At 36.7% G+C, this 15,892-nt stretch overlaps 3 protein-coding genes across 6 annotated transcripts; all 3 read left to right on the top strand.

Moving 5' to 3' along the window:
• The first annotated feature begins 7,834 nt into the window (after nucleotides 1-7,834).
• On the top strand, nucleotides 7,835-12,121 carry LOC105219294 (esterase B1). Of its 3 annotated transcripts, XM_054229661.1 has the most exons (7): nucleotides 7,898-7,996; nucleotides 8,052-8,139; nucleotides 9,075-9,387; nucleotides 9,475-9,625; nucleotides 9,683-10,243; nucleotides 10,317-10,474; nucleotides 10,699-12,121. In XM_054229661.1, the coding sequence occupies exons 3-7, from the start codon at nucleotides 9,175-9,177 to the stop codon at nucleotides 11,170-11,172; spliced, it is 1,557 nt and encodes a 518-aa protein (XP_054085636.1). In that variant the 5' UTR covers nucleotides 7,898-7,996; nucleotides 8,052-8,139; nucleotides 9,075-9,174; the 3' UTR covers nucleotides 11,173-12,121. The 3 variants fall into 3 exon arrangements, with proteins under 3 accessions (XP_028900767.2, XP_054085636.1, XP_054085635.1); XM_029044934.2 differs by lacking the exon at nucleotides 8,052-8,139 and having other exon boundaries at nucleotides 7,835-7,996; XM_054229660.1 differs by lacking the exons at nucleotides 7,898-7,996; nucleotides 8,052-8,139 and adding an exon at nucleotides 8,593-8,852.
• Nucleotides 12,122-12,757: 636 nt separating this feature from the next.
• On the top strand, nucleotides 12,758-12,979 carry LOC128919882 (esterase B1-like; the record flags this gene model as incomplete). The annotated part of the gene is made up of 1 exon (XM_054225456.1): nucleotides 12,758-12,979. A coding segment is annotated over one exon (222 nt), but the record flags the coding sequence as incomplete, so codon positions are not given.
• Nucleotides 12,980-13,158: 179 nt separating this feature from the next.
• On the top strand, nucleotides 13,159-15,617 carry LOC114804890 (esterase B1-like). Of its 2 annotated transcripts, none has more exons than XM_054229667.1 (3): nucleotides 13,159-13,855; nucleotides 13,935-14,071; nucleotides 14,290-15,617. In XM_054229667.1, exons 1-3 carry the CDS (start codon nucleotides 13,159-13,161, stop codon nucleotides 14,758-14,760), a joined length of 1,305 nt encoding a protein of 434 aa, XP_054085642.1. In that variant the 3' UTR covers nucleotides 14,761-15,617. The 2 variants fall into 2 exon arrangements, with proteins under 2 accessions (XP_054085642.1, XP_054085638.1); XM_054229663.1 differs by having other exon boundaries at nucleotides 13,926-14,071.
• The last annotated feature ends 275 nt before the right edge of the window (nucleotides 15,618-15,892 follow it).

Genomic DNA, 15,892 nt, shown 5'->3' with positions numbered 1-15,892 from the left:
TTAATTTTGAGGGCATGACTTGCAGTTTATTTTTCTCATCGCATATTTATATTCACAATTGCTTTTCGTTATCTCTGAACTCATAAACTGTCGTTGTAGACTTGATGAAAGAGAATCAGCATGCGATACCTTGGCATGGAGATAATAATAATCCAACCTATACTTTTATGTATGTATGTATATAACGGGTGATTTTTTTGAGGTTAGGATTTTCATGCATTAGTATTTGACAGATCACGTGGGATTTCAGACATGGTGTCAAAGAGAAAGATGCTCAGTATGCTTTGACATTTCATCATGAATAGACTTACTAACGAGCAACGCTTGCAAATCATTGAATTTTATTACCAAAATCAGTGTTCGGTTCGAAATTTTTTATCGACAAATTTTGTTCAGCGATGAGGCTCATTTCTGGTTGAATGGCTACGTAAATAAGCAAAATTGCCGCATTTGGGGTGAAGAGCAACCAGAAGCCGTTCAAGAACTGCCCATGCATCCCGAAAAATGCACTGTTTGGTGTGGTTTGTACGCTGGTGGAATCATTGGACCGTATTTTTTCAAAGATGCTGTTGGACGCAACGTTACGGTGAATGGCGATCGCTATCGTTCGATGCTAACAAACTTTTTGTTGCCAAAAATGGAAGAACTGAACTTGGTTGACATGTGGTTTCAACAAGATGGCGCTACATGCCACACAGCTCGCGATTCTATGGCCATTTTGAGGGAAAACTTCGGAGAACAATTCATCTCAAGAAATGGACCCGTAAGTTGGCCACCAAGATCATGCGATTTAACGCCTTTAGACTATTTTTTGTGGGGCTACGTCAAGTCTAAAGTCTACAGAAATAAGCCAGCAACTATTCCAGCTTTGGAAGACAACATTTCCGAAGAAATTCGGGCTATTCCGGCCGAAATGCTCGAAAAAGTTGCCCAAAATTGGACTTTCCGAATGGACCACCTAAGACGCAGCCGCGGTCAACATTTAAATGAAATTATCTTCAAAAAGTAAATGTCATGAACCAATCTAACGTTTCAAATAAAGAACCGATGAGATTTTGCAAATTTTATGCGTTTTTTTTTTTTAAAAAGTTATCAAGCTCTTAAAAAATCACCCTTTAATACATATAGTAGTGGTATTTAATATTTTCTAACCTCGGTCCACTCGCGACAATTTCAAACATCGTTCTTAACTCAAATATTATTATATTTTATTTAAATCAATATTTTAATTGACAGATGCTTGAATATACGAAATAGCCACAAGACACATATCATAAATAGGTGAAGCTTAAGTTAATATCATTTATATTATATAATATTATTAATAAAGTAAAACACACTTGCTATATTATATGTACATATTCGATTATATAGCGATATGTAATCTTATCTTCACATCGCATTAAAAAATCTAAGCGTGTTATTCTAGTTGAAAGAATTGCTCACCTCGCCTCATCCATTGTGGTAAACATTGATTGTGAACAAATCTTTGCTTTTGTACGAGTATATACATATAAACACTAGAGTTTTATAAATAGATAATTGCGTGAATGACAGTATTTCTATTTACAAAACAAATCATTAAATAACATTAATTAATTACAAGTAAGGAAGTTTTATGTTCGGATGCAGCGATATTTACACTTTCTCAACTTGTACAAATTGCAGTCCTGGGAAATATTTAGAGCTCAATTATAGTTAAAATAATAATAATAAAATATTCTTAATCTAGAGTAAAGAATTTTGCAAAATTTCAAATATATCTATCGCTAATTGCTACGATTGATCGGTCAGTGTTGGGATATGTAAATTACATGCCCGTTGAAAAATTAACTAACAACGCAATTATATTGCTGGAAGGCGTGGTTACCAATCGATTTCTCGTTTGCTCTTTTTGTTGTTTGATAAAACTAAATTTTGCTTTTTATTTATTTAATGATTTTACTTTACGCAATATGTTGCGAGAATATAAAAAGTGCAACTAGGTAACTGCGGCACTGTTGATCGCATTAGTAATATACACACACAAATCAACATATAAATATACAAAAGTACACAATCGAACTACTTATATCCGATATGTTTTTAGTTGATATCCATTCAAGGCTTAATGCCTGATGGCTTCCTAGTGTCTTGTGTCGTATCTGCGATAGGACTGGACATTCACAGAGAAAATGGAAAATTGTTTCCTTATTTCCCTCCAGTTCACAGCCTCGACAAATGTTATTATTTTCATTGCATGTTCTCCAAATGGCCAATGACCTGTTAGAGTAGCTGTAAGTCGGAAAATACTTTTCCTGGACCTATTTAATAATACCGTAGATCTAGTCTTATCATATTTTGGCCATGTCTGTTTAGCTATTTTATATTTTGTTGTATTCTTCCATCTGTTCTCTGCTAATTGTATGGAGTCATATGTAGAAGTTCACGTAAGTGAGGAAAGTTTCTGACTGTCAGTCACTTGGGAGTGGCCAGGAACGATTCTTTTACATGTGGCTCAAGCAGCTCACGACTACCGGTCTTATAACAAGTATCCTCTGGGTAGCCAACAGACATCCGTTTGGAGGCGAGCTAAAGTGAGAAGGCGAAACCCGCTTATGCGGTTGTGCGTAGGGTTTGGGACCCACCACATAAAAACTCCCCCCAATGAAAAGAACAAAACAGCCTCGGATGAGAGACCCCAATTTTGATGACGACCACTGCAAACGTTTAAAGGACTACGATTTAAGGGCATGCACCTGGAATGTCCGGACCCTTAATTGGGAAGGTGCCTCTGCCCAGCTGGTTGATGTCCTCATACAACTAAAGGCTGACATCACCGCCGTCCAAGAAGTGCGATGGACGGGACAAGGACGGAAGAAGGTGGGTCCTTGTGACATCTGCTACAGCGGCCATATAAAGGAGCGCAAATTCGGTGTGGGATTCGTGGTGGGAGAGAGACTCCGTCGTCGAGTCCTGGCATTCACTCCGGTGGATGAACGTCTAGCCACAATCCGCATCAAAGCGAGGTTCTTCAACATATCGCTGATTTGCGCCCACGCCCCGACGGAAGAGAAGGACGAAGTGATCAAAGATACCTTCTATGAGCTCCTAGAACATACCTATGAGCGCTGCCCCCGCCACGATGTCAAAATCGTGCTTGGCGATTTCCACGCTAGGGTGGGTAAAGAAGGTGTCTTTGGCACAACAGTCGGAAAATTCAGCCTCCATGACGAAACATCACCAAACGGTCTGAGGCTGATCGACTTCGCCGGGGCCCGAAATATGGTCGTCTGTAGTACTAGATTCCAGCATAAGAAAATCCATCAAGCTACTTGGCTGTCCCCGGATCGAATCACTCGCAACCAGATCGATCATGTTGTGATAGATGGACGACATGTATCCAGTGTTTCTGATGTGCGTACGCTTCGTGGTCCCAACATCGACTCGGACAACTATCAGCACTCATCAGCATCTCGGTATAAGGGAGCTGTGGGACGGCATATCAAACTCCTTACGTACAGCTGCAACCGAAACCATTGGTTTTCGGAAAAGCCAAAAAACAGCTGGTATGATAAGGATTGTCGTCTCGCAGTGGAGAGAAAACAGACTGCCTACCTCACAATGTTGCGATCGACCGCAACACGAGCGGGATGGGAAAGATACCGAGAGCTGAAGATGCTCGAAAATTTTACGAAAAGATCCGACGACTAACTGAAGGTTTCAAGACCGGAGTACACTCTTGTAGGACCCCCAGAGGTGATCTAATTATTGATGACCAGAGTATACTGAGTTTGTGGAGGGAACACTTTTCCAGCCTGCTGAATGGCAGTGAAAGTACAAAAACAGGAGATGGCGCACCCGATTCCCCAATCGACGACGATGGAGCAGATGTTCCATTGCCCGACCGTGAAGAAATTCGAATAGCAATCACCCGCTTGAAGAACAATAAGGCGGCGGGGGCCGATGGATTACCGGCCGAGCTATTCAAATACGGCGGCGAAGAGCTGATATGGTGCTTGCATCAGCTTCTTTGCAGAATATGGTTGGAAGAAAGCATGCCTGACGATTGGAATCTCAGTGTACTCTGCCCAATACACAAAAAGGGAGACCCCACAATTTGCGCCAATTACCGTGGGATAAGCCTCCTCAACATCGCGTATAAGGTTCTATCGAGCGTATTGTGTGAAAGACTAAAGCCCACCGTCAACAAACTGATTGGACCTTATCAGTGTGGATTTAGACCTGGAAAATCAACAACAGACCAGATATTCACCATGCGCCAAATTTTGGAGAAGACCCGTGAAAATAGGATCGACACACATCATCTCTTTGTCGACTTTAAAGCTGCTTTCGACAGCACGAAAAGGAGCTGCCTTTATGCCGCGATGTCTGAATTTGGTATCCCCGCAAAACTAATACGGCTGTGTAAGCTGACGTTGAGCAACACCATAAGCTCCGTCAGGATCGGGAAGGACCTCTCCGAGCCGTTCGATACCAGATGAGGTTTCAGACAAGGTGACTCACTATCGTGCGACTTCTTTAACTTGATGCTGGAAAAAATTATAAGAGCTGCAGAGCTAAACAGAGAAGGTACAGTCTTCTACAAGAGTGTACAGCTACTGGCGTACGCCGATGATATTGATATCATTGGAAACAACACCCGCGCCGTTAGTTCTGCTTTTTTCCAGACTAGATAAAGAAGCGAAGCGTATGGGTCTGGTGGTGAATGAGGACAAGACGAAATATCTCCTGTCATCAAACAAACAGTCAGCGCATTCGCGTCTTGGCTCCCACGTCACTGTTGACAGTCATAACTTTGAAGTTGTAGATAATTTCGTATACCTAGGAACCAACATTAACACCGATAATAATGTCAGCCTTGAAATCCAACGCAGAATCACTCTTGCCAACAGGTGCTACTATGGACTGAGTAGGCAATTGAAAAGTAAAGTCCTTTCTCGACGAACAAAAACTAAACTCTACAAGTCCCTCATCATTCCCGTCCTACTTTACGGTGCAGAAGCGTGGACGATGTCGACATCCGATGAGACGGCATTAGGAGTTTTCGAGAGAAAGGTTTTGCGGAAGATGTATGGTCCCTTAAACATTGGCAACTGCGAATACCGCAGACGATGGAACGATGAGCTGTATGTGTTATTCGACGACATAGGCATAGTCCAGCGAATAAAAAGACAGCGGCTACGCTGGCTAGGACATGTTGTTCGAATAGATGAAAGTGCTCCAGCTCTGAAAGTATTCGATGCAGTGCCCGCTGGTGGAACCTATCGGAGAGGGACCTGGCTGCGCTTGGTATAACCAATTGGCGCCAAACTGCCAGAAGGAGGGATACGTGGCGCGCTGTTGTGGACGCGGCTATAACCGCGTAATTCACTCCATATTTTTTGGTAGGATTTATGTCAGGATATTGAGTCGGCGTTTCTATAACTTTGTAAAAATTGTCAAGCAACCAAGACCTTACGATATAGGCATTATATTTTGGGTCATTATCCTGATATAAGTTAAATTTATCCTAAATACCAATTTTGATGGCGGATTTTTCCAAACAATCTCTCAAAATTTACGGAAAAGTGTGCTGGTTCATAATCCCATCAACAAAAAAAAAATTTCCGACGGTTTTGTATAATATGCACCCCCACACCATAACATGTCCACGTCCGTATTTTACCGTCGGTAGTAATTGGTAGTAGTGCGTCCAATTTATTAATAAATCTGTATATTATACATATATATTTTTTAAACCCGAAATGCGACAAAACGGAAGAAATTGTTAAAAATCATTTTTACCACACGAATAAGACTACAGTCAAATAAACACACTAGCTGCTTACAGAAGCATTAAGAAAACGAAGAGAAAGGAGCTTTGTAATATGGAAGGACTATATGCAACATTTTACGGTGCACATGCGCTTATATAAAAGGATAATAAACGCAAATTATAAAGCAGAATCGGAGTTCCGCCGTTCCGATTTTTCCTCTTGTCCCACAAACTTTAAATGGCTTCTTAAAATCTCATTACGCGAGACGATTGCGTATTATTACGTAATAGTTACTGGTGTAGTCTTGTTGAAAAGTTAGAAAAATAAAATATTGGTGGCGGTATAAAAGGTTAAAAAATCAGTTTTATTCAATTTTCTCAGAGGGATAACGAATGCTGAATTACATGACATCATTTTTATACACACACAACTTGTTGGATAGAGTATATCAGTGTTGTTGACCTAGTGATACTAGTTTTATGTATGTATCTCAAAAATTGTTAAAGCAATTTACTGCAAAATAAAGTTCTTAGTTTTTTTACCTCTATGAAATATGTATATTGTGCTCGGGTATAACTGGTAGTTATAATACATAAGTATTATCAAAATTTTTCTACCTCCCAATTAATTTTGAGGGCATGACTTGCAGTTTATTTTTCTCATCGCATATTTATATTCACAATTGCTTTTCGTTATCTCTGAACTCATAAACTGTCGTTGTAGACTTGATGAAAGAGAATCAGCATGCGATACCTTGGCATGGAGATAATAATAATCCAACCTATACTTTTATGTATGTATGTATATAATACATATAGTAGTGGTATTTAATATTTTCTAACCTCGGTCCACTCGCGACAATTTCAAACATCGTTCTTAACTCAAATATTATTATATTTTATTTAAATCAATATTTTAATTGACAGATGCTTGAATATACGAAATAGCCACAAGACACATATCATAAATAGGTGAAGCTTAAGTTAATATCATTTATATTATATAATATTATTAATAAAGTAAAACACACTTGCTATATTATATGTACATATTCGATTATATAGCGATATGTAATCTTATCTTCACATCGCATTAAAAAATCTAAGCGTGTTATTCTAGTTGAAAGAATTGCTCACCTCGCCTCATCCATTGTGGTAAACATTGATTGTGAACAAATCTTTGCTTTTGTACGAGTATATACATATAAACACTAGAGTTTTATAAATAGATAATTGCGTGAATGACAGTATTTCTATTTACAAAACAAATCATTAAATAACATTAATTAATTACAAGTAAGGAAGTTTTATGTTCGGATGCAGCGATATTTACACTTTCTCAACTTGTACAAATTGCAGTCCTGGGAAATATTTAGAGCTCAATTATAGTTAAAATAATAATAATAAAATATTCTTAATCTAGAGTAAAGAATTTTGCAAAATTTCAAATATATCTATCGCTAATTGCTACGATTGATCGGTCAGTGTTGGGATATGTAAATTACATGCCCGTTGAAAAATTAACTAACAACGCAATTATATTGCTGGAAGGCGTGGTTACCAATCGATTTCTCGTTTGCTCTTTTTGTTGTTTGATAAAACTAAATTTTGCTTTTTATTTATTTAATGATTTTACTTTACGCAATATGTTGCGAGAATATAAAAAGTGCAACTAGGTAACTGCGGCACTGTTGATCGCATTAGTAATATACACACACAAATCAACATATAAATATACAAAAGTACACAATCGGAGAGAGAAACTGGCGAGTGACATTTGCTTTATCACAATTTATTTCTATCGCCATATGAGTATAAACAATGATTATCTTGTGATGTATGCTTGTACACCGTGTACGTGTATGTAAAACCATTTATATATATCACGTATATCACCTATAAATCTATAGAATAATATATAATTTTAATGACTTATTAAAAATAAATTAAACGTATTCGTACAATATATTGTAGGGCTACAATTTTTTATTATTGCTGTAAAATATTTATATTTGCTTGGAAAATTTTTATTTTATTGAGTTTAAATTAATTTATTTTCATTTGTGACTATTGTCTACCTTGCACCTGCTTTGCTGGGGCTTTCAATTAAGTTGATAATGCGAGCACAATTCAGTTTGATGCAGCAATTCGCTTGGTTCGGGTGTTGTGATAAAACGGTATTGAACTTGAAATGCATTCTAGTGTCGGTTTTGTAGAGCGACTACGTTGGCGTTTAAAGTGAGTTTTGATTTAGTAAAAAAAAAATAATTTAATTTTTTTTTGTTTCGCCAAGGCTAAGAGACTGAACGAAATATATAATAGAAAGCGGCTATATGACATAAATGGGGTATCTCCATATTTCTTGTATTGAATTCGACGGGGTAACTTTATTTTCTTTCCTATATAATATATTTGGCAAGTTTGTTATTTCTAGCACTAATTAACACTCAAAATTTAAACGTAGATAAATTTTGAAAATTATTTCGCGACTGTAATGGGATGCCGATGACTTTTGTCAGAATAGCCTACAACTAATCTAGTATCATTATCATCAGAGAATATAATTTCTGAGCGCGGCGTCATCATTAGCAAATCTTGTGATGGTATTTTACTGTAGTTTAATAATTGAACTCACTAAACAAAAAAGGGAAATTCATACGCATTCTAAAGGATTTTCACAAGAAATGAAATACTTTTTTTTTTAATTTTTAAGCTTTTTTTTTTAATTAAATATCTTATTTAAAAAAATCGGTATATAATATTATGTGTTCCAGATTAATTTAATCGATTTCCAAACAAAAGGAATTTCTGTTCACAAGATTAAAAAAAACCATGTACTTTAAAACAAATGATGTTTTTATGAACTTCGTAAAAAATGCATGGACTTGTGTTCACTAAATGCGTGTATGTAAAAAAATAATTAAACGGAATTGTATAACACGTATCGTACCAATGACGTCACAAAAAAATAAAAATTAACAAACTTTATTTTTCACCATATTGCGTGTTCGAAAGAGATTTGTAACATATCTGTTACATGATGCTCGAAAGGGTTAAGTCCTTGGAAATAATATAGATTGCCGATAATGTTGTGGTAATTAGATTAATATATGTATATAAACATATTCTTTCCTAAACAAAATTTTATAGCATCCACATTGAAATACATGTATCAATAAAAGCTTCATTGGTTGCGAAATGTCGGTGAATTAGTTCGAAAATCGGTTGAAAAACAAGGCTAGTAGTAGTAATTCACAATCCAATTATGCTGTGACGATTAGTCTCTTCATTAATAACTGCGCTTTCAATCTTGCAGTGTGCTCGGTAATAAATTTGCTCAATATCGTTTAACGACCAATGAGACCGCTGTAGTTGACACAGAATATGGCAAAGTGAAGGGTGTCAAGCGGATAACAATGTACGATGTGCCATACTACAGCTTCGAGGGGATCCCCTACGCTAAGCCACCAGTGGGTGAGTTACGCTTCAAAGCACCTGAACGACCAGAGCCTTGGAATGGTGTGCTAGACTGTCTAAACGCCAAAGATAGCGCCGTACAATTGCATCTAATAACAAATACAGCAGAGGGTTCGGAGGATTGTCTCTACTTGAATGTGTATGCGAAGGATGTGAGTTTAAATAATAGATATTAAAAGATAATATAGTCCAATAATTTTCATATTCTTAAAACTCCAAAAATACAAATAAACAAAAAGTTAAAATCCGATAAACCACGACCGGTTATGATTTGGATCCATGGTGGTGGCTTTGTTGTGGGTGAAGCGAATCGTGATTGGTATGGACCGGAGTATTTCATGGAAAAAGATATTATATTGGTTACCATCCAGTACCGATTGGGTGTTTTCGGTTTGTAAAATATAATTTTCTATTTATTTTGAAAAAAAACTAACCAACTTAATTAAGGTTTTCTTACACTCACCACACCGGAGTTGGACATACCTGGCAATGCTGGCTTGAAGGATCAAGTGCTGGCACTCAAGTGGGTCAAAAATAATATAGCAAACTTTGGTGGTGATCCAAATTGTATAACCGTATTCGGTGAAAGTGCTGGTGCTGCCTCGACGCATTATCTCAGCATTATCGAACAAACCAAGGGTCTATTCCATCGCGCAATTCTAATGTCGGGTACGGCTATCGCTTCTTGGGCGAATAATGGTCAGGAACGTCATGCTTACCCACTTGCAAAGTTGGCCGGTTATAATGGAGAACATGATGAAAAACATGTCTTGGAATACTTAAAAAAATGCAAAGCGACCGATCTAGTACAGCTGGAGGAGAAAGTGCTATCTACAGTTGAATTACAACGCCATATAATGTTTCCTTTTGCACCCTGTATAGAGCCATACGACACACCGCAATGTGTGATTTCAAAAAGTCCACGTGAACTAATGAAAACCGCTTGGAGTAATTCAATGCCAATGTTGACTGGTCATACTTCGGCCGAGGGCTTGGTAATACAGCCATGTGAGTGTTGATAAAATTAAAATTTTTCCGATACCTTTAAAATATTGCATTGATATATTCAATAAACTTGCAGTTATTAATGCAAATCCGAGTTGTCTTAATGAGTTGAATACATGTCGAAGCTTTGTACCATATGAAGTTGTGGATGAAGCGGATATTGCGGAAAATGCTGCGAAGCTGAAAAAAATACATGCCGACAGTGCTGAGTTGTCAGCTGACGAATATATGGAGGTAAGTAGTTCCAGTTCATTATTTCATTCGATTAATCATATTTCGTGTACTAATGCGGATTATATAAAACTCAAACGATCACCGCAAATCTTCAAGTTATATTTGAAATTTTAAATGTATCAAGACATTTATGTGTTATCTTACATCCTACAACACCCATTCAAATATTTATACAATTACTACATTTTAATTAAATTACTGTCCATTCCGCAATATAATTTCAGATCAATGGCTATTTTCTCTTCCACTTTCCTCTCCATCGTGTTTTGCTATCACGTTTGACTAACGCTTCGTCCGCTCCAACATATCTATATCGCTTTGATTATGACTCGGAAAAATTACCATACCCCTACCGCATTTGGCGTTTCGGTCGTGGTGTGAAGGGTGTTTCTCATGCCGATGAATTAGCCTATCTTTTCTCGCATGCAATGGCTAACGCAGCGCCTAAAGATAGTCCTGAATATCGCACCATACAACGCATGGTTGGCATTTGGACTCAATTCGCCGCAACTGGTAATCCAAATGATAACCAAGTCCAAGGTTTGGAATCGCTGACATGGGAACCCGTCCGCTCAGCTGAGCCAGCTTACAAGTGTTTAAATATCCGTGAAGAATTAGAGATTATAAATTGGCCAGAAATGGAAAAGGTTAAAGTGTGGGCGAGCACTTTTGACAGAAAGAAAGACTTATTATTTTGAGATCTTGTGATTAAAGGGGGGGGGGGGGGAGGGTAAGGTTTGACAACTTTTTTTTTTTATTTTTTCCCTGAACCATCAACATCTCAAGAATATTGTGTTAAAGTTTTAGGTCATTCGGAGAAAACTAACGAAGTTACAGCAGGTTGAATAACGGTACCTCCAGCTATCTGCACTGAGTGTACAAAACTTTGAATCGATTTTCCCAAATATGTAATTTTTAAAGTCGGTGACCAGCCTACAGAAAAAACTACTGCATCGATCGTTTTGGAAGTTTGAACAAATATTCTACATATATAGCTCTCGAATGACGTCGAGTTTTTCCAAAAATTTTAATTACTAACAATTTTACAATAACAAATAGGTCGATTTTTCGTCTAAAATTGAAAAAATACCAAAAATTGAAAAATTAAAAAGAACTCGACGTCAATTGAAAGACAAACTAACAAACTAAAGAAAGCACTTTGATTTTTTGGTTTCGGATGATCCAGTGATGCTGTAGGCTGGTCACCGCACAACAACTTTTTTTCGAGGTGCCTGCAGAGATCGACGATAAATCCGTTATTCCTCGCTATTTTTCGATAAAACTTTTTTTTAATTATCCTTCAAATGTTGTACTTTCATATAATAATAAGTAAAATAAACTTACAGCAATAATTTTTTCTAAAAAAATTCATGAAAAAAGGTCTTTTTTCGACGAAACAAACCTTACCCCCCCTTAATGTAATTCCAGAAAAGTAATTAAAACAATTAAGGATTATATAAAATTTAAATGTAAAATTTATTTAATAGTAAAATACTTCATCTATAGTAACTTAATAGGTTTTCTAATATTCTGCAATAAATTATAAGGTGTGGAAAATCAAACCTCACATTTATGATAATCATATGTAAATCCGCTGTAAATTAAAATTCGCAAGTGTGGAAACACAGTGACGAGCAACCAAACCAATTATTAATTTTTTTACTAAATAGTAAGATTTTACTACAAATTGCGCAAAATGGATTCCAATGTCGGTTTTATAGAGCGACTACGTTGGCATTTAAAGTGAGTTTTGATTTAGTAAAAATAAATAATTTAATTCTTTTGGTTCATCGAGACATTTAAAAAAATAAGGGAATCTGGATAGAGAAGTTCCACAAGTATCATTGCAGAGTTTAAGTTTAAAGATATTTTTGAGTGCGGCGTCATCAGAGGCAACTTTAAAAAACTTTTGGTGGCTGCTTACTGCGTGTAAAAACTAAGGCCCCAGAGTACAACATAGTTTACGGATAATGGTTTTGATATTTAGATTAATATCAATGGTGTATTATCGAATTGTAGAAGTTTAAGCACTTTCTCGAATTCTTTCTAAATCGAGAAAACAACAAATGTTTGAAATTTTCACTTAAGAAAAACGATATCATCCACATTGAAATACATGATTTATAGCTTCTGTGGTCGGGACATGTCAGTGAATTAGTTCGAAAGTCGGTTGAAAAACAAGTAGTGATTCACAATCCAATTATGCTGCGACATAATAAAGTGTATACATAGTATCTTCATTAACTAACTGCGCGTTCAATGTTTCAGCGTGCTCGGTAATAAATATGCTCAATATCGACCAATGAGACCGCTGTAATTGACACAGAATTCGGCAAAGTGAAGGGTGTCAAGCGGAGAATAATATACGATGTGCCATACTACAGTTTCGAGGGAATCCCCTATGCTAAGCCACCATTTGGCGAGTTACGCTTTAAAGCACCTGAACGACCTGAGCCTTGGGATGGTGTGCTAGACTGTCTAAACGCCAAAGATAGGGCTGTATAATTGCATCTAATAACAAATACAGCAGCTCTACTTGAATGTATATGCGAAGGATGTGAGTTTAAATAATAGATATTAAAAGATAGTATAGTCCAATAATTTTCATATTCTTAAAACTCCAAAAATACAAATAAACAAAAAGTAAAAATCCGATAAACCACGACCGGTTATGATTTGGATCCATGGTGGTGGCTTTGTTGTGGGTGAAGCGAATCGCGATTGGTATGGACCGGAGTATTTCATGGAAAAAGATATTATATTGGTTACCATCCAGTACCGATTGGGTGTTTTCGGTTTGTAAAGTTTATTTTATTCATTTACAATGTTTACTCACCACACCGGAGTTGGACATACCTGTCAATGCGGGCTTAAAAGATCAAGTGCTAGCACACAAGTGGGTCAATAATAATATAGCAAACTTTGGTGGCGATCCAAATTGCATAACCGTATTCGGTGAAAGTGCTGGCGCTGCCTCAACGCATTATCTCAGTATTACCGAACAAACCAAAGGTTTATTTCATCGGGCAATTACAATGTCTGGTGCGGCTATTGCTTCTTGGGCGCACAATGGTCAAGAACGTCATGCTTATCCACTTGCAAAGTTAGCCGGTTATAATGGAGAACACGATGAAAAACATGTCTTGGAGTACTTAAAAAAATGCAAAGCGGCCGATCTAGTACAGCTGAAGGAGAAAGTGCTGTCTACAGTTGAGTTACAACGCCATATAATGTTTTGTTTTGCACCCTGTATAGAGCCATACGACACACCACAATGTGTGATTTCAAAAACTCCACGTGAACTAATGAAAACCGCTTGGAGTAATTCAGTACCAATGTTGACTGGTCATACTTCAGCTGAGGGTTTGCTCATGCTGCCACGTGAGTGCTGAAATTACAATTCTTTCTAAACCTCTAAAACATTGTACTGCTATAATCACTAAAATTTTAGTTATTAAAGGATGTCTAAATGAACTAGAGACATGTCGAAGCTTTGTACCATATGAAGTTGTGGATGAAGCGGATATTGCGGAAAATGCTGCGAAACTGAAAATACATGCCGACAGTGCTGAGTTGTCAGCTGACGAATATATGGAGGTAAGTAGTTTATTCCTTTCATCACATTTCATGTACAACTGTCGATTATTTAAAACTCAAACGGTTACCACATACCTTCAAGTCATATTTGAAATCTAAGTACGTTCCAAGTCATTCATATATTATGTTATATCCAACAACACATTAATATTTATAAAATAATTATTAAATTATCACATTTTAATTAAATCCCTGTCAATTACACAATATTATTTCAGATCAATGGCTATTTTCTCTTCCTCTTTCCTCTCCATCGTGTTTTGCTATCACGTTTGACTAACGCTTCGTCCGCCCCAACATATCTTTATCGCTTTGACTATGACTCGGAAAAATTATCAAACCCCTACCCCATTTGGCGTTTCGGTCGTGGTGTAAAGGGTGTTTCCCATGCCGATGAATTAGCCTATCTTTTCTCGCATGCTATGGCTAGCGCAGCCCCTAGGGATAGCCCTGAATATCGCACCATACAACGCATAGTTGGCATTTGGACTCAATTCGCCGCAACTGGTAATCCAAATGATAACCAAGTCCATGGTTTGGAATCGCTGATATGGGAACCCGTCCGCTCAGCTTACAAGTGTTTAAATATCGGTGAAGAATTAGAGATTATAAATTGGCCAGAAATGGAAAACGTTAAAGTGTGGGCGAGCACTTTTGACAGAAATAAAGACTTATTATTTAAAGAGTAGAGTATGCGTGTGGATAATAAAATTTATGATAACAGTCGGCATGAGTTTTTGTTAGTGGTACTCACTTAACGTTGCAATGATATAAATATAGTAAATTTCAATATGGCAACAAATGTTAAATGAGCGCTCTTTGGCAATATTGTGGTAACATCAGCTTATTGTGAATTAATTGTAAGCATGCCCTGAATGCCACTGAAAAAAGTCTCGCATATTTGCAAGATTGTTGTAAAATGAAATGCATGTAAAAATTAACAGCTGTTTTACGATATTGTAATTTTGCGATTTTGCCATACGTTTACGACGTTAAATGAGTACCACTATTATTTATGATACTAATGTGAGAATCAGGCCAGAATGAAAATACGCAAGATCCTTTGAAAGTATATGTTATTTATATAAGGTTATATTTGGTTAACTTCTAGAAAAAGGATGAACATCCCAAAGGGTTTTCTCGGATTCCCATCAGGAGAAATAGCTATATACTATGTGGTATTTTCACGGATTTGACAAAAATCCGAAATGAGCAATAACGAACGAAAATATGGTTAGCATTTCCTTTTGTTTGCTCATGTGGAAGTACGCACAAAGCTCCTTTTAGGGTTGGAGATGGGAAGTAATATGTATATTAGGGGTAGTCTATTTTTGTAACACCTACTTTACATGCCATAACACGATGAGGAATAGTAAAAAAAATGATAATTGCGTTTTTAGTTTTTCGATTTATTTCAAAAACTTCACGCAGAATTTAAATTGAAAAAAATCATATATTATATGAGAAGAAGAAGAAGACAAATTTTGATTTAGAAGCAATAAGACTAATTTAAGTACAAGACAAATACATTTTTATAGTAAATACACGTTTTAGTTCATTATTTAATTCATTTTGATATTATTTGAGATAAACTTAAGATTTAAACTATATTCAGATTTACGAAAAGGGTAAATTTCCTGAATAACTTTGATGGCTCTTTCAGCGCAAATATTAGATCTTTTTAAATTCAGAATGGCAGAATCTCAGTATATACAGTAGAAAACCTTTCGTTTGTTTACATTATTTTTCATCTTTTAACACACCACCGAGGCGTACTTGGGTTGTGTGCTACGCTTTTTTTTGCTACAATTGTGGTAATTA

This window comes from Zeugodacus cucurbitae, chromosome 2 (assembly GCF_028554725.1).
Source record: "Zeugodacus cucurbitae isolate PBARC_wt_2022May chromosome 2, idZeuCucr1.2, whole genome shotgun sequence".
Classification (NCBI taxonomy): domain Eukaryota; kingdom Metazoa; phylum Arthropoda; class Insecta; order Diptera; family Tephritidae; genus Zeugodacus; species Zeugodacus cucurbitae.
The sequence above is the reverse complement of the archived record's forward strand: the minus strand, read 5'-3'. Positions and strand labels throughout refer to the sequence as shown.

Excerpts from the sequence above, each read along its gene's own strand:
- LOC114804890 (XM_054229663.1), top strand. The coding sequence starts at position 13,159 with ATGGTGGTGGCTTTGTTGTGGGTGAAGCGAATCGCGATTGGTATGGAC. Across the intron at positions 13,856-13,925 it reads GGGTTTGCTCATGCTGCCAC|TTATTAAAGGATGTCTAAAT; the intron begins GTGAGTGCTGAA and ends CTAAAATTTTAG. Across the intron at positions 14,072-14,289 it reads CAGCTGACGAATATATGGAG|ATCAATGGCTATTTTCTCTT; the intron begins GTAAGTAGTTTA and ends ATATTATTTCAG.
- LOC105219294 (XM_029044934.2), top strand. The coding sequence starts at position 7,950 with ATGCATTCTAGTGTCGGTTTTGTAGAGCGACTACGTTGGCGTTTAAA. Across the intron at positions 7,997-9,074 it reads CGACTACGTTGGCGTTTAAA|TGTGCTCGGTAATAAATTTG; the intron begins GTGAGTTTTGAT and ends TCAATCTTGCAG. Across the intron at positions 10,244-10,316 it reads GGGCTTGGTAATACAGCCAT|TTATTAATGCAAATCCGAGT; the intron begins GTGAGTGTTGAT and ends ATAAACTTGCAG.